Raw genomic sequence first — 24,264 nt, forward strand, 5'->3', positions numbered from 1 at the left:
AGAACAGCTTCTGAGGAACATCTTTCCCTGAAACAGATTAGGTTTGTACGCAAAAAGAAAGGCTGCATAGATTGCCATTGGAAGGGTGACCCAGTGCAAACAGGCACCTATACCTTTAATGAAGGTAGAATGTCCTGTAGAATAGGGAAATTTGGCAGGGGTCTTTTGGCAGTCAGGAGTGTTGAAATGCCATCTTCTGCACACACAATTATTAAATGACATGTGGGGTGGTGGGGAGGCTGAAGGCTGTGCAGAAGCTGGAGGCCTTCTTCTTTCTGGCTCCTTCAGCTGATATTTAAGCCCTTCCCTGAGAAGAGGGACAAAACACTGAAACTCTGGGCCAGACTCTGAGACCTTGTTGAACTAGCAGAGGCAGTTGTGTGAACAGGCCCACAGGCTGGGTGGACTCAGGTTCCCTAAGTCACCTGAAACGAGCTCTCTCCCACTCTCTTTCCCCCCAACCCCCTCCTCGTTGACCTTTGCTTTGCCCAGCAGCTAGAACCTGGCACCCCCAGCTGCCCTTCGCGCACTGTTTCCACTGGGCATCACCTCACAATGCATCTCACAGCACTTTATTTTAGAGTCTTCTGTAAAATAAACTGCAGGACAGGTAAGATTTAATGTAGAAGGAAAACCCTCACTCACATGGTTAGGCTGCTTGCCACACAGCAAATACGAGAAATGTCTGTTCCTGCTGCCGCCGCAGCAGCAACGTTTCTCAACTCTGACATGTTGTCACTGCTCGTCCAGATATTTCCTGTCATCTAACCTCAGCTTTATCTTCCCCATTTTCAGCTTCCTCTTGAAAAGAGGAGAGCCCCCTTCAAAACAAGGCCCCTTCGTTTGTGGAACACCACTGCTCCTCTTTAGCGCTGCTCGGTGGGTGACCCTGTGCAGGTGAAGTGTGTTCTTCTGCCAGCTTGCAAGATCTCAGGGACAGGTAGAGTATGCCTCCCTCGGTTCCTCTGCATGGTTAAACTCCCTTGCTCTTTCAGTGTGGTGTCAGTGAAGAGGAAAGGACTTTGGGGATTTTGTCAGCCACTTTGGCTGGAAAGGCTAGAGACAATAATTTTTTAAAGGGCTGTGGCTCCTGCCCACCCACCACCCCATGTGTGCAGATGAATATTTCTTTTGCTGCACTGTCACAATGCAATATAAAACTGTAGTAAACCTGCTTAGCAGAGGTGAAAGTGGCATGAGTCCCTCCAGTGCAGTGAACGCTCTTCCAAACTGCTTCCAGTTGACGGAGGCTGAAGACAGAATCGTTGTAACTCAGAGAAGTGACAATGGTTTCAGAGAGGATTGCAGCAGCTCTTGATGGGGATGTTCCTTCCATTTCACCTCAGGGCAACAGGCTCAGCAGGGTTTTGTAACCTACCAAATCAGGGCAACAGTGGGGAACACAAAAAAGTGCCCACTATGAGAAGTGCTACCCCCTCCTGAAGCAACTTCCATCATCCATCAAAACTATTCAGTTTTCAGGAATTTTGGGACACACCCAATTGGCTGGCTCTCTTCCAGAATAGTGTTTGGTTGGTTTGCGACTCAACTCATACAATTCCTACCTTATTTTTCTGGCTGGTCTCTGAGCTTTGTGCCTTTTACCATTGCCTGAGAGGTAGAGGCTCAGCTATTATTTATTTATTTATTTATTTATTTATTTATTTATGTATTTAAAACATTTGTATCCCGCTCTATATTATTAGGAACTCAGTGCGGCGTACAGATAAAATTAAAGTCTTGCCTTCAAAACATCTCCAGGCAGTGGGGAAATTGCGCCAGTTAGATTTCTGCCCTACCTGGAGCTGCCTACAGGCACAGGATCCTTGCTCTTCCATCTATCAATAAAAGGGATTTTAATTTCTGATTCCTTCTCTAACTTCTCAAAAAATGCCCCCTCTTCCTTTAGTTTTCACATTGCTCCAGTTTATAATGTTTTAGTTGATCAATCAGTATTCCCCCCACTCTGCAATTTAGACTCAAAAATTGGTTTGGTACTGCAAGTGCCTTAAACAGCAATTAGCATTTTTATCCATGAGGTGGGGAGAGAGAGAGAGAGAGAATTAGCTATTAATTTCTGAAAATCAAACAACAGTTAAAAGCACATCTCTGGGACTGTATGAAAAATGGGCAACCCTCTTCATGCTGAGCCATGCTTCCCCAACTGCTAACAATTTGGTGATCTGCATCTTGGGTTACTAAACGCTATTATTTAGGACTGTTATGAATAGCTAACTTTTTTCAATGGAAAGCACATTTACTGAGATTAGATAACATAGATGATGTGAAGCACTCTGAAGAACCTTCAAAGGTGCTGTAAAATGGTTTTAAATGGTTCTTCCTCCACACTTTTTACAAGTCTACAAAATAATTTTCATTGACACTCTTTTTACAAGCCTAGAAATGTTCCTAGTTGCTACAAGGTATCTGGTCCCCCTTTTCATGTATTTGGAATTAAGACTGAGTAGGCATGTAAAGCTTCAATCCTATGCGCATGTACTAATTCAATGGGAGTTGTGTCTAAGCAGGAATGCACAGTATTGAGCTGCATACAGCTTGGTTCCCACATAAAACCAACCAATCCAAATGCAGAACATTATATTCTTACTTGTTCTGTGTCTTGATGACATGCATTGGCACCAGAGCCCCCTAACCCCACGGTTTTGTTCCTGTGGTGTTGCACCACATTATCACCACGCCAAAGAGCAAGTGCAGGGTTTATATGGATCAGCAGGGGAGCAGGAGCTGCCGCCACCACTGCCCATCCCTCCCTGGCTTCCCCCCTCCTTATTTCACAGGGACTGAAGCTAAGGGAATGGAGAGTTTCCCCACCCTACCCAGGGCTTTATTATTTATTTATTTATTTATTTATTTATTGCATTTATATCCCACCTTTTTTCCTTCAAGGAACCCAAGGTGTCGTACATATTCCTCCTCCTCTCCATGTTATCCTCACAACAACAACCCTGTGAGGTGGGTTGGGCTGAGAGTCTGTGACTGGCCCTAAGTCACCCAGTGGGTTTCCATGGCTGAGTGGGGACTAGAACCCAGGATCTCCTGACTCCCAGTCAGGCTTTCCCCAGACCCTTTTGTTGGAGACCTAGGTGACTACTAAGGCCCCAATCCAAAATGTCAGGAAAGCTAAAAATAACCCTTATCCAAGAAACCTCTTAAAGACAATCCCAGGGTGGATCTTCAAAAGGAAGTCTTAAGAGGGCCTATTTCTTTCAGAAATAGAAAAGCAGCAGCAGTATTGGAATCACTATCATTCTTGTTTGTCTTTTAAGAAACATAGATAGGAGTACAAGAATTGTTGTTATTTTAGTTCCAGGTGCTGAGACACAGAAAGAGATTAGAAAATGAGCAGAATCCTGCCAAACTTTGTGAAAACAAAGACTGCAATCCTCAGGAGTAAGTTCCATTGAAGTAATTGGGACTTCTCCGTAAGCATCTCTGCCTGACACTCTGGAGAACCACTGCTACGCAGCCTTTAGACAATCCTGGACCATATGGATGGAGGTTTAGACTCTATACAAGGCTAATTCCTATGCTCCTAATCATAGAAATGAGGTCAAATTTTATCAGTGCAGTACAATCCTAGGCATGTTTATGGAGCAATAAGTCCCACTGTACTCAATTGTGTTTAGGACTGCTGCCCAAGTTATCACAGGAGTAAGTCTGGAAATATTTTACATGATCATTAATAAATGGCCAGAAAAAAATGTGGCATTTGACTGCTGACTGTGCTCTCTCTCTCTCTCTCTCTCTCTCTCTCTCTCTCTCTCTCTCTCTCTCTCTCTCTCTGATCAAATGTACTTCATTCAGTGGTCATGTTCTAACTTCCTTTTGATAATGTATGAATGCTGAGCCACTCCAGCACAGTGCACTTTTGCTCTCCAGTGATATGATGCATGTTTAGTGTAACCAGCTGCCTCAGTGAGAAGTCTGATGTGTATAGCTTTTCTCTCCCCTGCACCTCTGAGACCATACACATAGTTATTTCCCCCTCTTCCACATGGCAAATTCATTGGAATGCAATACACTGAAGCTGCACAAACATCTTACTTTTTTGGATGGATTTAAAGAAATAATGATATTAGTCTTTGCATTTCAGTTTGTTAAAGTAGAGCTATCAGTCACAATAACTGTATACCAATATTGTAGGACTGTCATATATGCCATAGGCCTGTTCCCATATTTCTTTAGTATAATTATCATATAGAATCATAGAATCAAAGAATAGCAGAGCTGGAAGGGGCCTACAAGGCCATCGAGTCCAACCCCCTGCTCAGTGCAGGAATCCACCCTAAAGCATCCCTGACAGATGGTAGTCCAGCTGCCTCTTGAAGGCCTCTAGTGTGGGAGAGCCCACAACCTCCCTAGGTAACTAATTCCATTGTTGTACTGCTCTAACAGTCAGGAAGTTTATCCTGATTTCCAGCTGGAATCTGGCTTCCTGTCACTTGAGCCCGTTATTCCGTGTCCTGCACTCTGGGAGGATCGAGAAGAGATCCTGGCCCTCCTCTGTGGGACAACCTTTTAAGTATTTGAAGAGTGCTATCATGTCTCCCCTCAATCTTCTCTTCTCCAGGCTAAACATGCCCAGTTCTTTCAGTCTCTCTTCATAGGGCTTTGTTTCCAGACCCCTGATCATCCTGATTGCCCTCATATTCATGCTTAGGTACGCTATTGATGCACCAGTACTACAAGTGACCTCTGGTGGTACGCCAATAGCATAAGCAGGCTAACAATGTTGGATAGTGCCATATATATATATATATATATATATATATATATATATATATATGTCATATATAACATATACAATAATACTTATAAACCAATGCAAGTTCCACATAAAACAACCTGCAAACAGCAAACCATTTCCAGAGTGGTGCACCTCGAAGGCGATAGTGATGCCAATGAGAGGAGGAACAGGCGCTGAAGGTCTGATGGAACTCATGAATCACCTAATGTTTGCCTCAGCAGGCACAAGGTGTCTTAGATATCTACTTATTTGACTCTCCTTTTCATAGAATCATAGAATAGCAGAGTTGGAAGGGGCCTACAAGGCCATCGAGTCCAACCCCCTGCTCAATGCTGTACTTGAAGATCACCGTTGTATCTTCAGTTTTCTGTACTTGAAGATCACAGTTAAAATTAATTTGGTCTTTGCTTTTTTTCACCTAGGGTGTCAGCCTGCTGAAAGTGTCACCAGCCACATTGCACAACAGCCCTGCAGTGCTGCACTCCGTGTATTTGATGAGCTGAGTTCAACACTCAGTGTGGCAGAGTGTCAGTTTGTCAAATATACAAAGGGCGGCATTTGCCCAGCAACGCTGAGACCACACAACCTCGGACATCTACAGAGCTGAAGTCTCGGGTGACAGAGCAGGATGCAGGCAGTGCGATAAACTGTAAAATTCTGTATTTTGCTCTACCTTCCTGATTTGGCACCTTGGGAGACTGCATCTTCTCCATAAGTCATCCTTCCCTACCCTGACACATCTGGGGGACAACTCCATGATCCCCAGCCAGCTAGCCAGCCAGGTTACCATGGTGGCTGGGGATGATGGAACATGTAGGCTTTTTAAAACAAGTTTGCACATTGTTTTAACTGTTTATATTGTTTTTTACTGTTTTTAAATTATATACTGGTTTTAACTTGATTCGTGGTTTAGTTTGTTTTTAGCTGTGTGTATTTATTGTTTTATATTGTATGAGTTTATCTGTATGCTGCCCTGAGATCCTAGTGATATAGGGCGGGATACAAATATTTTAAATAAATAAATACCCCAACTCAACCAGAGGGTGCCAAGTTGGGGAAGGACGCTGTAAGCGTTCTAAACCCCAATTCACCAAAGGGCATGACTCTTGCCAGTTTCTTGGCAGCAAAGAAGGCATTTCGTACAGTTGTTTTTTTCCTGAAGCCATGAGAGCCATGTTGCAGTTTAAAAACTAACACCAGTGGAGGCTAGTGGCTCCTATGTCAATGGGGCAGTTAATCCACTCCAGGTTTCAGTCAGAACCCAATGAGAACCCTAAATAAGTTATCCAATGAGTTTTGCATGTTGGACAGCATCTTTAGAGCTCTGATTGGTTCTGACTGGAACCTGGAGCAGATTCATTACTCCACTGACCTTGGAGCCACTAGCCCACATTGATTAACACATTGACAGTCCAATGCCATGCATGCCTACTCAGAGGTAAGCCCCAATGAGCTCATGGGACTTACTCAGGATTGCATCCTTAATCTGGCATAAGCTTTCATGACCTCGACCACGGTTAGGGAGCCCTTGGAACTCGAGTTCTGGTTGGACTGCAACCATTGGCCATGCTGGCTGGGGCTGATGAGACATGGAGTCCAACAACATCTGGAGGGCCACAGCTTCTGCACCTTTGATCTAGGGCACTAAGGTTTATGCCACATCAAGAGGCTCTCCGTCCTGATGGTTCTTTATCTTTCAACTGGACAGCCCTCCAAATTAAGGATGCCTTCTAAATAGAGTACAGTCTTCTGTCATCCTCCAAACAGAAGACTGTCCTCTGTAAAGTAGGACATCTGGCCACCCAGAAGCTTACAAGCAAGTCATCAAGACAACTGTCCTCTCCAAGTGTTCCTCCAAGCCCCCATCTTTACGGCGGTGCTTTGGCCTTGCGCCCGCACTTGCTTTCCCTCCCAACATCTGCCCCACGCACTTTTAAGGCCACCTGAGGCCATGGCCATTATTTATTTATTTTATTTATTAAAAATATTTCTTAGCTGCCTTTTAGGGCAAGAGCCCTCCCAAAGCAGCTTACAACAATACATAAAAACAATTTAAAACATTAAAAGAAATAAATACACAGTTTATGTGTATGAGGTTTATGAAAATGCTCCTGATCTGACAGACTTTTAATTCAAGTTCTCTGGCTGCTTTTCAAAATGTGGACTGTATTGCTTATTACATTTTTATACCACTCAGTATCCAATGTTTACATACTACTTTATGTGGCTGCAGAGGGAAGGAGTGGAGGGCTTTGAATAATAATAATAATAATAATAATAATAATAATAATAATAATAATAACAACAACAACAACAACAACAACAACAGCAAGTATTAGCTTGCTGTTTTGTTTTTGTGACTAATTTTATGCCTTTTGAAAAAATATTGTATACATCTAGCAATTTTAAAAAATAAATTTATTGTCATTAAGCAAAAGTCGACATCCCGTGACAACAGCAAAAAGCATGGCCCCATTTTTGTATTTGCGTCACATATAGAAAACTCTCCCAAATGGTGCTCTGCCCACACACGACACCAGCCACCGGGACAGTGGGAATCCTACACAGAGAAATGCTCAAAGCGATCCAGTTGTGTAAATTTCTTCACATCTTTTGTTTCAATGCATTAATAACACTTGAATGTTATTCTGAAGTACTGGCGCACATTTAAAGATGCTGCAGCGCACATCCCATGTAGGACCATTGAAATGAGGGGGAAGGGGATCATGCCCACTGGCCCCCTTCCTCCCCAAATCGGCATAACTTCTGAATGAGCCAGTTATAAGTGCAAATGGTACTTGCATAGGTTCTGTGTCCACAGCTGAGGACTCTTCAAGAATCTTGATGAGGCACTTTCAGCTCCCTATTTCATACTCAGACTCCATGTTGTGTGAGAGGAGCTCATATTCATTGTCTGTTTTTAAGTCCATCGCCACATATACACCGTCCTTTGTAGGTTCCGCAGTGTAGTTGTTACTAAGAACCTGGTTGGGTTCCTCAAATCCACACATGCCAATGACTCCCGGGCCAGCTGAGAAGGTTTCTCCACTTGTCACGGCATAATTATTGCTGAAACAGAAAGCAACAAGTTAGAATCAGGTTGGGGAAATAGTGGCTTGCCTTTATCCAGAATGTAATAGGCATCACAGAAGAAGGCTTAGCAAAACCTAATTTGTAGAGCTTCCTCCTTCTACAATTAGCAAATGTGCTTTGTGTTAAATGCCTCATACTTGAATTCTTGATTTTGAAGGAAGCAAAAGCGGAGTGTAACTGTACATGTACTCTGGATTTTAGGAAACCTGATTTTAAGAAACTCAGAATTATGATAAGTAAGGTTCCATGGCAAGTGGCCCTAATGAGAAAAGGAGTCCAAGATGGGTGGGAGTTTTTCAAAAAGGAAATGTTAAAGTCACAATGAACTGAGATTAGCGAGGGATGCTAAAAGCAACAAAAAAGCTTTCTTCAGGTATGTGCACAGTAAAAGACAGAAGAAAGAAATGTTGGTTCAACTGCTTAATGAGGATAGAAAATTGATAACAGATGACAAAGAAAAGGCCGTGCTCAATTCCTACTTTGGCTCAGTCTTCTCCCAAAAGCAGGTCTACAACCCCCCTGGAAAAAGTTAAGTACAAGCTGAAGGGGCAGGATTGCAATTTGAGATTGATAAACAAATGGTCAAGGAACACCTAATTTCTTTGAACAATTTCAAATCTCCAGGGCCCGATGAACTACATCCTAGAGTGATAAAGGAGCTAGCAGAACAATTTTATGAACCACTGTCTATTATCTTTGCAAAATCATGGAAGACGGGTGAAGTGCTGGATGACTGGAGGAGGGCTAATGTTGTCATTATCATACTGCCCTTATACAAATCTATGATGTAACCACACTTAGAATTTTGTGTACAGTTCTGGTCAACACACCTAAAAAAGGACATTATAGAGCTGGAAAAAGTGCAGAAAAGGGCAACTAAAATGATTTAGGGGCTGGATCATCTCCCCTATGAGGGAAGGTTACATCAACTGGGATTGTTTAGCTTGGAAAAAAGGAGGCTAAGAGGAGACACACTAGAGGTGTACAATTATGCATGGTATGGAGACATTTTTCTCATTCTCTCAAAATACTATTCATTTTATTTATTTATTTTATTACATTTATATACCGCCCCACAGCTGAAGCTCTCTGGGCGGTTTACAACAGAACCTGGGGTCATCCCATGAAGCTGTTTGGTGGGAGATCCAAGACAAATAAGAGGAAGTACTTCTTCACACAGCACATAGTTAAATTATGGAACTCACTACCACAAAATGTAGTGATGGCTACCAATTTGGATGGCTATAAAAGGGGTTTGGATAAATTCCTGGAGGTGAAGGCTATCCATGGCTACTAGCCCTGATGGTAGTGTGCTATCTCCAGTATTCAAGGCAGTAAGCCTGTGTGCAACAGTTGCTGGGGACCGTGGAGGAGGGGTGCTGTTGCACCATGTCCTGCCTTGTTGGTCTAACCCTAACCCAAATCCTGCCAGACTAATCTGATCTCATTCTTTGATCAGGTAACCTCCCTTGTGGACTATGGGAATTCTGTGGACATAATATATCTTGACTTAAGCAAAGCTTTTGACTAAGTACCCCATGACATTCTGGCAAGCAAACTAGTTAAATGTGGGCTAGATGGAACAACTATTAAGTGGATCCATAGTTGGCTACAGAATCGGACTCAAAGGACATGTCTACAACTATTGATCCATGTTGCATTGACTTTATGCTTTTCAATTTTAAATGATCTTGTAAAAAGTACTTGGATTTTAACTGAGAGTTTGAGTCTATACTGTAGAGAACAAATCTTGCAAAATCTTGTGCAAAAGCAGCAGTAGGTGCCTCAGTGACTTCAATAGACCCACTTCTCATTCTCCTCCTCCAAGAAATTTGAACTGTAGCAAATAACTGTCAGGCTCTCAGGCATTTACATTAATCACCTCCCCAAGAAATTTTTGATAAAATACATTTCAATATTGCATCCCCAGCATCACGTGATCACTTACTATGCGACGTCATAGGTGTTATCTGAAAAAGAAGCAGTATAGTTTTATGTGAATGTGCTTTATCCAAAAAAGTAGATTCATTTTAAAACAGTGAACAACATTCCTTGAAAATGTAAAAAGAACAACTCGTCAATGGAGATCAAGTCTGGGTGATCAAACCATTCTTATCACACTTAGTGCCCTGGTCTGAACATGGTGCAAAGCGTACTGTGCTGTGTCATGCCATGTTTGGCAACCTTGCATTGTCCCAACTCTTGGGAATACTCTACAGTATAATTTTTGTATTGGTGCTACAATGTCTGCATCACATGATGCATAGTACATGATGCACTCCTCAACCCATTGGCCTGTGACGATTTCCCCCTCAATATTCCATTTTTAGCTAACTTTTATGTTGTCGTTGTTGTTGTTTTGTGATTGCAGTTTCCGTACTGAGTTATGTGTGCCAGTGGGAGTGACTTCAGAGCAGTGGAACATGTTTTATTATGGTTTTAATTTTTGTGAACCGCCCAGAGAGCTTCGGCTATTGGGCGGTATAAAAATGTAATAAATAAATAAATTGCAACATTTTACCCCACCTTTTCCTTTAGCTACAGTCTAGGGAAAGGGATCTGCAACCATGAAATCTACGGTTGGCCTCCATTTCCTCTCTTTCAATGTTGGAGGTGGTTGGGGAGGTTAATTTTTTATGTGCACCCCCAGAGTTGCACAACTGTGAAGAGCAATCTTTTTATTTTAAAACTTGCATTCTGGCACAGCTGCTCATGCATTTACTGGACTTCCTTTTCTTTTTTTAAAAGAAGAAACGGAAATGGCAGCGTGATATCCCACTGCTCCTACAATTGCAGCACTGGATTTGGCAATGACAGCTTTTTATAAGCATAATTGCAGCACTACATTCAACTGTATCCAGTTTAAATTGTTAGAGTTCTTTGAATACTGATTTCTTTGCACCCATCCACCTTGTCAATTTTGTATCTCCTCCTCCTATCTCTTTCTTGCTGGCTTTCACTTTTTCTCCTCTGTTTTCAAGGGAGGAGGAAGGTGTAGGTTATCCAGGGAGGGTGGGGCATTGCTGTATGTTTGCTAACCAACCCTAACCAAAAATTGTCAGTAAATTTTGAATAGAAAAGAGAGTTGAAGGTAGCATTATATGTACATAGTATAATGATGAACACATGCATTTATTTTGTCTCTGATCAAATGGTTGTTTAAATAAAATAACCTGCAAGGCCCACTAGAAGGAGCAATGCACACACCATGATTGACCACCTTTCAACCCCAAAAAAGGAAAATCTGTTTGTCTCCAACCTTGGAAATTGTACATCATGATGGTCTTTCTGGGGCAAAGGTTCTATATGATGGTTATAATATATGATAGTTTGACAACAGCATGTTTTTTGGTGGTGGTTTTTTTTTTTTTTTACTGAAATAGCATTCAGATGAAGTCTTCATGAATGTGTGTGCCTCCATGTTTCCATCCAGGCACTTGGAACTAACTGGATAATTTCACACCTTCAAATATAAAACAGGTCTAATAGACCCATGATGCGACTTGCTACTAGAATATCGTAGTGGCTCCTCTGAGTATATTTCTCTCTGTCCTTGTGAAATGAGCTATGCCCATTTCAGATTAGCCAAATTAGACCTGATGTGAATTGTCCAAATGCAATGAACAAGCATGAGGCAGAGGCAGCCCTGTGGGTGGGGAGACAGAGTTGATCTCTCCCTGCCCACAGTCCTAATAAAAATCACCCTCTCCAAAGCTGAAATTTGCATTTCCAGGGAAGCTCCCATTGGTGCCAACAGAAGTTTCCCTTGAAATACAAATAGCAACTTCAGAGAGAGGATTTTTGATGGATCCCTGGCAGGGATACCTGAAGCTCTACTGCTATTTACATAGCAAAAACCTGCACTTAATTTTATTTATGCAATTAGTATCACATTTAGTTTGGCCTTCAGTCTGTGGGATGTTCATGTGTAGACAGACTGAATGGCTTTTTGAATCGTTCCAACTCCAGATGTTGCTCTAATAAGGTTTCAAAGGATCCTTTGAATTTAGCATGGAGCCCAAATGTGCATTACAGTTTGTTGAGTCCAGCACATGACTTTTGTTTGCAAAACATGGTTCTCAGAGAAAGCCATCTCAGTTGCATGGTTACATGCTGAACACACATGCTTAAAAACTGCCACAAAAAGTTAATTTCAGGTATGAAAAAAAATGTAGGCCTTAGCTTCTAAATTTCTTCATTTGTATTCAGAGGTTGAGATTTTGATTTCATCATCCGAATTGCAAATTGTGCTCTGCAGCACTACCTGCTGATTGGTGGTCCCATAGACAAGGTTCTTGAGCGCACCCCTGCCCTTCACCCCACATGGGTCCTGAGAATCAGTACAGCAAAGCACCTTCCAGATGCCCAAAGGTCATTCCACTTTATCCCATCAGAAAAGCCCTTCTCTGTTCTGAACAACACCCATCTTACCAGTCTCGTTTCTTCTTCTTCGGCAAAAGACCGCAGATGCAACAACAAGGACCACGACAGCACAGAGCACAGCAATTGGAATGACTATGTAGAGTGGAAGAGAGGCTGTCCCAGGACCTAGAACTACACAGCAAGCACAGAACTTTGCAATCAGAGAGGCGGCCATTTTTACTTTATTTGTTTCCAGAGAAATAGCCCATCTGCAAAATGTGACCTACCGCACTGAACTGTTGCAAGGAAGAGTAAAACAATGACACCAGCATTGTCCTGCATATCTTAAAAGGAGCCTCCCCATGCAGGTAGGGTGACCATATTTTGGAAACAAAAAAGGAGGACAACATAGTCGGCCCCCAAGGGGGCATGTCCAGCACCAAGGGGGCGTGCCCACCCGAACACAGCACACATTTAAGACAAATCTGTTCTACATAACATCTTAATGTTAAAATCACTGGTGTTCTGTAGATGATATACACCCCATAGATGGTATTTCAATAAACAGTTTATTGAATAATAATAAAAATAATAACAATAATAATAATTTATTTCTTACCCGCCTCTCCGGTTGGATCAAGGCGGGGAACAACAATAAGCATAAAATACTGATTAAAACATGGTATACACGGTTTAAAAACATCCTAAAAGCATCCTAAAAACATACTAAAATATCCTAAAATTCTACTGGATAGGCCTGTTGGTAGAGAAAAGTCTTGACAGCCTTCTTGAATGCTAAAAGACTGTCAAGCTGACTAGTTTCCTCCAGCAGGCTATTCCACAGTTTGGGAGCGGCAGAAGAGAAGATCCTCTGGGTTATGGTTGTCAGCCTAGTCTTTGCTAACTGAAGTGGATTCTTCCCAGAGGATCTAAGGGTGCGGGGCGGATTGTACGGGAGAAGGCGATCCCGCAGGTAGCCTGGACCCAAACCATGTAGGGCTTTAAAAGTGATAACCAACACTTTATACTTTGCCCGGAAACTAATTGGCAGCCAGTGACGAGATTTTAGGACTGGTGTAATGTGATCACCCCTAGATGTTTCAGTGACCAACCTGGCTGCCATATTTTGAAGTAGTTGAAGTTTCCGGACTAGGCACAAAGGTAGCCCTATGTAGAGCGCATTGCAGAAGTCAAGCTTCGAAGTTACCAGTGCATGCACTACCATCTTTAGGTCTTCTAACTCTAGGAAGGGGCGCAGCTGACATATCAGCTGAAGCTGATAGCAGGCACTCCTGGCCGTTGCATCTATCTGGGCTGTCATTTGGAGCGACGGGTCCAGAAGCACCTCCAAGCTGCAAACACAGTCTTTCAGGGGGAGTGTAACCCCAACCAGAACTGGTTGACACATCTCCAAACCCAGGTTGTGGCCTTTGACAGCGAGCACCTCCGTCTTGTCTGGATTCAGCTTCAGTTTGTTTTTCCTCATCCAGCCCATTACCGCTTCCAAGCATTCATTCAGAGGAGACACACTCTCCTTAACTGACGCTGTTGTCGAAGGCATAGAGAAATATATTTGGGTGTCATCAGCATATTGATAGCACCCCGTTCCATGCCTCCGGATGATCTCTCCCAGCGGTTTTATGTAAATATTAAATAGCTTTGGGGAAAGGATGGCACCCACACAACAGCTCCTTTTTTGAAGAGCAGCTGTCCCCAAGCATCACCATCTGGAACCTGCCCGAGAGGTAGGACCGGAACCACTGAAGCACAGTGGTCCCGATTCCCAATCCCCTCAGGCGTTCCAGAAGGATACCATGGTCGATGGCATCGAAAGCTGCTGAGAGGTCCAAAGGCACCAGCAGGGACACACTCCTCCTGTCAATACTCAGGCGTAGATCATCCGCTAAGGCGACCATAGCAGTCTCAACTCCATATCCCACTCTGAAATGGGTCTAGAAAATCTGTGTCATCCAACACTGCTTGGAGTTGATGAGCAACTACTCTCTCGATCACCTTACCCCAAAATCGATATTGGTCTATAGTTATTAAGATCCAGGGGGTCCAGGGAGGGCTTTTTTAGAAGTTGCCATACCACTGCTTCTTTTAAGCATGATGGAAAACTACCCTCCCTGAGAGATGCATTAATAATATGTTGTAATTGTGATCTGACTGCATCTCCTCCCTTGGCGACCAACCAAGAAGTTAGAGCTTTCAAATACCTGCGTGAAGTTTTTCATTCAACAGGGGCATGGTCAGCCCATCAGAAGCATGTGGAGGAAAGAGCACCTCAGAGTGCAAAAATCCTGATGTGCTTCTTTTACACAAAAGGTGGCAACTACATGCTTCAGCACTTGTTTAAGCTAAACTTTTAGCTCACCTACTATATGGGATTCAGATTAGGATAGATGCTTGTTTAAGTCCATTCAAAGCTGTTCAGTCTAAGTTTTAAAGACATTTTTTTTCTGTTTCCAAAAAAAAAAAAAAAAAAATGAAACAGGAAAAAAGTGACAGAAACTACTGTGTGATTCCCTGGAGCAGTCCCAAGTGGGAAATAAGGGGCACTGCTCCCTTCACCCACCCCTGCCCCCACAGCACCCCATCAGTGGAGCCAGTCACGCATTCTTAGGGTGCTGGGCAGCTACTCCTCAGACCCACCGCCCAGTGTTGTCTCCATTATCAATTAAGCCTATGTTTATCTGCATATCCCCATTTTGGCTTCTGCGTCTCAGTCATGCCAGGATGCAAGAGAATTCTGGAAACTTGTTTGGCACTGACATAAGGAGTTTAGTGAAGATTTAGATGGCTTAGGAGGATCTGGGTACCTGAAGAAGCACCTCCTCCCATACTGAAAACCCTTCTCCGTGTCCCTCCCATTTGAGGTGAGACGGTCATCAACAAGGGAGAGGGACTTCAGGGGGAGCAGCACGGCAGGTACGGAACAGCCTCCCCAAGAGGTGCGCCTAGGGACAATGTTGCTGTCGTTTGGCCCCCAGGCTTGGTGAGAAAGAATGACGTGAGTCAGGAATGACAAACACACAATAAATGTCTTGTACAGCAAAGCTCTCGGAGTGTGTGCATTTGGGAAATGCTAGCTTTTCATTTCATTTTAATTCCTAAAGTATTCACACACACACACACACACACACACACACACACACACACACACACACACACTTACTGATTGTATTACCTTTTTAATGTTCATATACTGCCCTAAAATCTAAGATGACGAAGGGTGATATATGTTTTAAAATAATTAATTGATAACATGTAAGAGGTTCAACGACTCCTCCATTGCCCACCTCACCCCCAAAACATGGAGATTAACTCTGCCTGTTGCCAAGTGTCAAGACAACCAGTGGATGTGGCACGAGGGCCTCAGAGTGAATCCGTTGTGAAGCTTGGGTCTGAAATCCAAGCACCTGCAGCTCTGGTGGCCAAATGACCAGTCAGAGAGAGCCAGGTGATGGGGGCAAGACGAGATTGATGCTGGTTGCTGCAACATCATTTCCTCTAAGTTCTTAAAACATTTCATGCTCAGGGGGTGAGAGCTGGGCAAATATATAGTTACAGATTCTCACTGTATTTTTTTTTATGTTAAAAGTACACTAATCCTTTCTTACAAGAAGATGCTGCTTATTGCCCAGTCAATGTGTTTCACAGGAGGGCAGCAGGGGCAGAGTCCATGTAGTCGTGATGGTGCTAGGATTTAGACGGCAAAACGGCATATGCTTGGATGACTTTTTTCTAATCAGGGCTGACAACAAGGGGTTGTTTTTACGAGCTTCCCATTCTGCACTGAAAAGACAACTCACCTCTCCCAGCAGGTGTGGACACTTCAGACTCAGGCTGCAGAGTGAGGACCTCAGTAGAATCTGCAAGAGAAAGCACCACACATCAGTCACCAAGATGATTATCAGTATTTTTGTGGCCTGAGTGAGAAATGAATCTCCCATAGTGAGAACTCATATGGACAGCTTCCCTTAAAATGTTAAAGCAACCTGAGTAGTGAAAGGAAAAGAGAAATCACATATAATTAAATGGATGTGTGGTTTGCTGCTAGGACAATTGCTGTGAATGCACCCAAAATTCCTAACATGGGCATTTTTCTGATCACTGGCTGTGATGCTTTGTTCGTTATTCTATACCAAAAGAACTAGAACCCAAATGAAACATTAAAAAAGAGGTTGCTTTTTTAATAACTTATTTTCATTTACAAACTTTGAACCACCGCAGATCTTCAGAGTTATAACCATTACTGAAATGGGCACACTATCTCTGAGCACACTCATTCCTTTCGCCCAACTGCTTCATGGTATGCTGAATCAGCATCTGAGAAAGCTTTCTCACACATTTTGTTCAGGACATCTTTTCATTCCCAAACACCAGGATGATGGGAAAGTCAGGGATAAGGTGACTGTCCAGTTAGGCAGATTTGGGGGCAATCACAGGAGGAGAACTGGAACTGTGCTTGCCACAGAAGGGAATAGCAGAGCCAAGTGAGCAGATGAGAGCTCTGTGCATGCACAGGTACTTTAGCACATTATTATTGCATTTATTATTGTATTTATATCCCACCTTTTTTCCTCCAAGGAACCCAATCCTCCTCCTCTCCATTTTATCCTCACAACAACAACCCTGTGAGGTAGGCTGGGCTTAAAGTCTGTGACTGGCCCAAAGTCACCCAGTGGGTTTCCATGGCGAAGTGGGGACTAGAACTTGGATCTCCAGATTCCTAGTCTAACACTTCAGCCACTACACCACACTGGCTCCCAAATGCATAATTTTGAGTGATGCAAAATGTATAAACTTGAGGGATGAAGAGGAGAATGAATGGTTGGAATCACAACTTGAATCCAGATAATGTTTTATTTACCCATTTGACCTATCTATTTGGATGAAGAATAGGGAAGGGCAACTCTCTCATATTTCTTGGGTTTGGCTCATCCAGAACTTGAGAGAATTTTTTTAAGTTTGCATGAAAATTGTACACATTTTTGTGTGCATTCCTCCTAATACCTGCATTTTGTATGCAATTTTATCTAACAAACATACTGCATTTTAAACATTATTTCCATGAATATACACATTTTGTGCATGTTTTCCCAAAAATACACATTTTTGTCAGCATTTTTGATTGGAGCACTCCATCACAAAATCTAGAGAAGTATGAATTTGAAAGATAGCCGAGTTCCAGTTCACGTATTGGTTCCAAAGTGCAAAATTAGGTAAGTTCACGTGAAAATGAAAATGAAATTAAATCCTACCTCATCGGTAGAGAAGAATTATAAACATTAGAGTTCTTAATAAAGTCCTGCAGAAAACTGTTTCCATAAACTAGCTTTCGAATCAAGTTCTATGCCACATAGTGGAAGTCCCTAACATTACCTTGCACAGTCAGCTGGACAGCATCACTCTGTTCTCTTTTTCCACTGACTCTGTTTTCAGCTGTGCAGTAATATCTTCCCGTATCAGATGTCTGCAGTCTGTCAAACTCAAGTACTGCAGTCCTACCCAATAGCTCATCACTGCTTCCTGGGACTTCTTTGAACCATTGGTAACTGATGGGCGGAGAGCCATCAGCTGAACAGGTAAGGTTGGTCCTCTCCCCATTGGGCAGGATGGATCCCATGCTGCCGGACATAATGACTGGCTTGGTCACTGGAACTGGAGAGCAGAACAGGAGCTAATATTCATCAAACAGCAACAGCAGTTAGATGCTGTACAAAGCAAGGACAGGCAGACACAACATGGAGGAAACTAGGGGTAGGGTGTTGGTGGTGCTGGGGACTAAAGGAACAACAGGACATCGTGAAATGTCAGTATCAACAGGAATAACATGTTTCTAGACTTTATCATTATGAAGAAAAGTTTGGGAACTTTTCTCCTCCCTCGATTCCTATCCATACCCATTTTCTTTGCAAAAACAAAATTGAAAACCAGAACAGTGAAAGCAAAGCTGTGCTTGGTTTTATAATTACTGTTCATTTTTATAGTTAAGATTTGTCAATGTCTCAGTTTTGTTGAATTTTATTGGGGGTTTTATTGCATGTTATGTTTCTTGCTTTGAGAATCTTGACTGAAAAGTAAGCCATACCTTCTCAAAATAAATCAAACAGAAATTAAGCAAAATTGAGCAAATACATGCTGCTGCTGGCTGTTTTACTCCTCTTCTTTTTCTGCATTTATGATCCCATGACGACATACAACCTAGTTGCCATATTACTAAGGTTACCTTTTACAATCTTGAGCATGGTCGCCCACTCTGTTGTTATTCTAGTCTTATCTCTGGCCTCCGAGGTCACTTCGCAGACGTATTGCCCGGCATCTGTCATATCTAGCTCTTGGATTAGGAGCGAGACGTCGCCCGGGGTTTTCTTTGCAATGCTGAGTCTGCCTCTGAAAGTTGTCAAGAGTATGTGATCCCCAGAGCCAGCATCCCGCTCAAAGATTCTCCGAAGGCCATGACCATCCTGAGTGGCTTTCCAAACGACACTTGTCTCCTCAAAGTCAGCGGAGGGTTCATACACGCAGGGCAAAGTGACGGGAGCTCGCCAGGTGCCCTCGATTGCCTGTAAGCCGGTCAGGTCCAGGACAGCTGCAGGAGAGAGATGTGTAGAAGGGAACAAGGATAGGCGGACACAGGGATTTCAAAGTGAGGGGCCACCTGGCATTCCCATCCCCTCCCCTCCCCTCCCTGCACTCTGAGAGAGGAGGCAGGAGGAGCTGCAGCACCGTGCTCAGCGCTTGGAACGCTCAGGAGAAACCAGGGAGCAGCAAACCTCCCGTGATTTCCCCCTGGATGAAGGAGAAAGTGTGATTCACAAGCAGCAGGTGCAACAGGTGAGGAGCTGAGGTACTTGGCCAGGCTGCCAAGCATTGGGGGCTCAGGGCCACATGCTGGGCTGCATCAGTGGCTGCATGTGCAGTTAAAATCAGTGGCCGTCACTACATCTTGTGGCAGTGAGTTCCATAATTTAACTATGTGCTGTGTGAAGAAGTACTTCATTTTATTTGTCCTGGATCACCCACCAATCAGCTTCATGGGGTGCCCCCAGGTTCTAGTATTTTGAGAGAAGAAGGGAAATGTCTCCCTATCCACATTCTCCATACCATGCATAATTTTGTATACCTCTATCATGTCTCCCCTTAGCCTCCTTTTTTCCAAGCTAAACATTCCCAGTTGATGTAACCTTCCCTCATAGGGGAGATGCTCCAGCCCCTTCATCATTTTAGTTGCCCTTTTCTGCACTTTCTCCAGCTCTATGGTATTCTTTTTTTAGGTGTGGTGACTAGAACTGTACACAGTATTCTAAGTGTGGTCGCACCATAGATTTGTATAAAGGCAGTATGATACTGGCAGTTTTATTCTCAATTCCTTTTCTTATAATGTCTAACATGGAGTTTGCCTTCTTTACAGCAGCCACACACTGGGTGGACATTTTCATCGAGCTGTCCACCACAACCCCAAGATCTCTTTCTTGTTCGGTCACCATTGGCTCAGATCCCATTAGGTTATACTTGAAGTTGGGTTTTTTTGCCCCAACGTGCATCACCTTACACTTGCTTACATTCAACCACATCTGCCATTTGGATGCCCACTCTCCCAGCTTGGAGAGATCCCTCAGTTCCTGTGCATTTTAACAACCTTAAATAATTTGGTATCATCAGCAAACTTGGCCCCTTTACTGCTCACTCCTAATTCCAGATCATTTATTAACAAGTTGAAAAGAATTGGTCCCAATACCTATCCCTGTAGACCCCACTATTTACTTCCCTCCATCGGGAGAATTGACCATTTATTCCTACTCTCTACTTTCTGTTCTCTAGCCAGTTACTGATCCTCTTATTCCATGACTGCTAAGTTTGTTCAGGAGTCTTTAGTGAGGACTTTATCAAAAGCCTTTTGGAACTCCAAGTAAACAATGTCCACTGGATCACCCCTGTCTACATGTTTGTAGACACTCTCAAAGAGTTCTAGTAGATTAGTGAGACAGTACTTGACTTTGTGGAAGCCATGTTGATTCTTCTTCAGCAGGACCTGCCCTTTTATATGCTTACTAATTTTGTCTTTAATAATGCTTTCAACCAATTTACCTGGAACAGATGTTAACCTAACTGGCCTGTAATTTCTCTGACACCCCCCCCCCGATCCCTTTTTGAATAATGGTGTTACATGGCCATCTTCCTGTCCTCTAGTACAGAGGCTGAGCTTAGGGACTGTGGTGGAACCGCTCGGCTTGACTCAGCCATCTCCCAGCCAGAGAAGGGGGGTCTGACTCAGCCAGCCCAGACACACGCCCCTTCACTGCCTCTTTTTAAGCCTTTAAAGTCTAGGTTCTCAAGGAAGCAACACCACACTCCAGAGATAGGGACCAAACACTTTTATTCTTCACACTATAGACTTCCGTAAGGGTCCACACATTAAGGTAAACACGTAAGAGGTTTTTTTTTGGGGGGGGGAAACACGGACAAAGGAATAACACACTCAGGACAGCAGGGACTAATACCTCCCCCTACCCCTTTACACATTCAAGCCAATTGAATCCACACTCACTCCCCACTTAACCACCCACCAGCCATAACTCCGGCAAGGTCCCTTGCCGACTTGTACCCAAACCTAATCTAAAACTTAACAAACATTGAACTCTGCGACTCAACCTCTTTGTTGCTCACTTTGTTCCAGCTTCACGCCACTCAAACTAGACTCCTTCCCTCAGCGGCCATGTGAAGCTTCTGACACCCAGCCAGCCTGGCCTGGATGCTCTGGCTCACCACTCACACATTGGACTCCTGACACCCACAGGAAAGAGACCAGACCCTTGGGTGCCCAAGCTTTTTATCCCTTTCTGGGACCTCCTTGTCACCAGACCCACCCTGACCAATAGCAACCCACACCTCTCCCGAGGGGAGGGGGTAATGCTCCCAGACATTACACAGCTGCAACTTGTTACTCTCCCCCCGGTACCAGCATTGGGAGATGTTATCAGATGCCAGGTGCTTCTCGCCCAGTGCAGCCTTGACATTTTACTTGGTACTCCCTTTTCGGACACAAAGAAACCCCTCTCCCTCTCCCTAGGATGAAGCAAATGCTCTCTTAAAGGAACCATGGGCTCAGCCCATGACAGGGACATGTTGCATATTTTTGTGAGGAAGTCCACAATTTCATATTTGAATTCTTTTAGAACTCTAGGATGGATGCCATCTGGGCCTGGTGATTTATGTGCTTTCAATTTGTCAGTAAGGTTGAGAACTTCATTTTTAGTCACCACTATTTACTGTTGGGCTCATAGGGACCCATAGTCAGTGTAAACACCATGCACACTGCATTTTCTTAAATATATCGAGGGATGCTGCTTGTCTTATTTGATAAGCCATTGAGAAGGAAGGAAGAACAGCACCATGAGCTTTCAGGACCAGTGGAATGTTGGTCACATAGAGATAAGTTACCAATTCTCTCAAATAGAGAAGACAGAGGGTGGGAGCAGTCATCAGTAGGTGACACTTTGCTATCGCAGGAGAAACATTTATGGGAAAACTTTGCCTTCAGAGCCACAGGGCTCAAGAAGTCAGCAGCAAAAAAACAGAGAGGGGGAATCTGAGAAAATGAAAGTGCAAACTCAGAAGAATGAAAGTTAAGCTCCGGCTATTGGGCAGTATAGAAATGTAATAAATAAATAAATAAGTAAAAAAAAAAAACCCCAAGAAGATTGAACAAAAATTCAAAGTAAAAGTAGTTTGGGGATTTATTTGTTTATTTTTATACTAGCTATCCAGAGGGAAGTTTTCTAGATCTTCTGCTGCGATGGTTGAAAGAGGACAGAGTGGAAGGGCAGGAGCAGCACCCCTCGAGTACGCACATGGAGGATGGGGGTGAGGCGCCCGCCAAAACTCTAGAAGTTTCCCAAATGGAGTTCTGTGCAGAAGGAGAATCCAAAGAAGAACAATACTACCTTGCAAAATAGCATCATTCTGGGGGCATCTCTGGAAAATAAAAATTGGCAGCTAGCAGCTTGAATCATAGAATCATAGAATCATAGAATAGCAGAGTTGGAAGGGGCCTACAAGGCCATCGAGTCCAACCCCCTGCTCAATGCAGGAATCCACCCCAAAGCATCCCTGATAGATGGTTGTCCAGCTGCTTCTTGAATGCCTCTAGTGTGGGAGAGCCCACAACCTGCCTAGGTAGCTGATTCCACCGTCGCACTGCTCTAACAGTCAGGAAGTTTTTCCTGATGTCCAGCTGGAATCTGGCTTCCTTTAACTTGAGCCCGTTATTCCGTGTCCTGCACTCTGGGAGGACCGAGAAGAGATCCTGGCCCTTCTCTGTGTGACAACCTTTTAAGTATTTGAAGAATGCTATCATGTCTCCCCTCAATCTTCTCTTCTCCAGGCTAAACATGCCCAGTTCTTTCAGTCTCTCTTCATAGGGCTTTGTTTCTAGACCTCTGATCATCCTGGTTGCCCTCTTCTGAACACGCTCCAGCTTGTCTGCGTCCTTCTTGAATTGTGGAGCCCAGAACTGGACGCAATACTCTAGATGAGGCCTAACCAGGGCCGAATAGAGAGGAACCAGTACCTCACGTGATTTGGAAGCTATACTTCTATTAATGCAGCCCAAAATAGCATTTGCCTTTCTTGCAGCCATATCGCACTGTTGGCTCATATTCAGCTTGTGATCTACAACAATTCCAAGATCTTTCTCGTTTGTAGTATTGCTGAGCCAAGTGTCCCCCATCTTGTAACTGTAAGGAGTAAGGGGCACTGCTGGTGAATTTGGACTCCCACCCCAAATGCCCTCCCCCACAGCCTCCAAATGGGGCCATTAAAGCTGCACTATCATGGACATAGAAAGCATTTCCAATGCTGTATTTTGCACAATCCTGTCCCCGCAAGGAGTTCACAATGAATAATTCTCACTAACCCATAGGTTAGTGGGAATCCAGCTAAGGAGACTGGTGTTTTTAAAATAAGAACTTGTAGTATCATCATCATCATCATCATCATCATCATCATCATCATCATCATCATCATCTACTGCTTATTTAATTGGGGGCACCTTCTTAGTAGATTAATTGATTTAGGTGTTGTTGTTAATCTAACTGCTTAAACATCGCTGCTGTACTTTATACATTTATGGAAACTAAGCAATAAAGTCTCATTTAAAATCTTTCTGGAGTTGAACAATATTCACATCTCATTCTATACTGAATTGGCAGGAGGGGCTTTGGACTCACCTCTTACAGGAACTGTGGCCATAAGCACCAGGAGCCACATCCAAGGAAACTTTTCCATCTTCAGAGTTTCACTTTCCTCCTTTTCGGGGCTGAAATCCTTGACTCCTCTAAGACCAGGAGTGAAGTGAACAGAACTTCCTTTTCTTCGTTTGCTTTATTATCCTTCCTCCTACTGTTTGTTTTTTTTAAGCATCTTGCAATGGGCTAAATGTTTTTAAATGGAGCAAGCAGATGAATGAAAGGACAGGACGAAATCTTGAAATTAATGGCAGGAAATTGCAGTGATTTGCAGTGGGAAGGATTTCATTGAAAGACCCCAGCAATATTTCTTTCTCAATTTCTATTTGAATATTCAAAGGCATTTCATTTTTTAAAACATCAGAAGCATTGTGAAACCCACTCTTTCTCCTCCCTCATTTTTTTTAAGCTGCCCATGTTTTATTCATAGCACCTATGTTACTAAGTTCCAGGGTACCCAAAATGTTCTGAGACTTTGACTTCTGAGTTGGACATTTGTGGCAGGTTCAAGTACTAGAAACCATATTGATCCCTCATAAACCAAATACAGAATTAGAGAAAGGGTGCATGTTATTGCAAGAGTAGTTTAAATAAGTTGCAACATTATTTGTTACTTAAGAACATAAGAGCCATGCTGGATCAGACCGAGGGTCCATTTAATTCAGCATTCCGTATACGCAGTGCCCAACTAGCTGACAGTGGGAAATCCACAAGCAGGACAAGTGGAACAGTACCCTACTGGCCATGTTCCCCAGCAACTGGTGTACATGGGTATACTGCCTCTGA

The 24,264-nt window shown here is 43.3% G+C and overlaps 1 protein-coding gene and 1 long non-coding RNA gene across 2 annotated transcripts; one reads left to right on the forward strand and one right to left on the reverse strand.

Annotated features, from left to right (window-relative positions):
* The first annotated feature begins 870 nt into the window (after positions 1 to 870).
* On the forward strand, positions 871 to 5,922 carry LOC134409239 (uncharacterized). The gene is made up of 4 exons (XR_010026169.1): positions 871 to 940; positions 3,326 to 3,411; positions 5,191 to 5,599; positions 5,809 to 5,922. It is a non-coding gene; the product is annotated as an uncharacterized LOC134409239 (long non-coding RNA).
* Positions 5,923 to 7,240: 1,318 nt separating this feature from the next.
* VSIG4 (V-set and immunoglobulin domain containing 4) lies at positions 7,241 to 23,557 on the reverse strand. Its single transcript, XM_063141695.1, has 7 exons — positions 23,461 to 23,557; positions 18,459 to 18,821; positions 17,612 to 17,890; positions 16,039 to 16,098; positions 12,293 to 12,415; positions 9,810 to 9,831; positions 7,241 to 7,837 (listed from the first exon to the last, which is right to left on the reverse strand). Exons 1-7 carry the CDS (start codon positions 23,516 to 23,518, stop codon positions 7,624 to 7,626), a joined length of 1,119 nt encoding a protein of 372 aa, XP_062997765.1. The 5' UTR covers positions 23,519 to 23,557; the 3' UTR covers positions 7,241 to 7,623.
* Between the last annotated feature and the right edge of the window lie 707 nt (positions 23,558 to 24,264).

Source organism: Elgaria multicarinata, chromosome 15 (assembly GCF_023053635.1).
Source record: "Elgaria multicarinata webbii isolate HBS135686 ecotype San Diego chromosome 15, rElgMul1.1.pri, whole genome shotgun sequence".
In the NCBI taxonomy this organism is placed as follows: Eukaryota; Metazoa; Chordata; class Lepidosauria; order Squamata; family Anguidae; genus Elgaria; species Elgaria multicarinata.

Bases quoted from the DNA above. Each gene is read 5' to 3' on its own strand.
- VSIG4 (XM_063141695.1), bottom strand. From the start codon at position 23,518: ATGGAAAAGTTTCCTTGGATGTGGCTCCTGGTGCTTATGGCCACAGTT. The intron at 17,891-18,458 runs GTAACCTTAGTA...TCTGCTCTCCAG, and splicing joins CATGCTCAAGATTGTAAAAG to TTCCAGTGACCAAGCCAGTC. The intron at 7,838-9,809 runs GTAAGTGATCAC...TTTCTGTTTCAG, and splicing joins AACACCTATGACGTCGCATA to CAATAATTATGCCGTGACAA.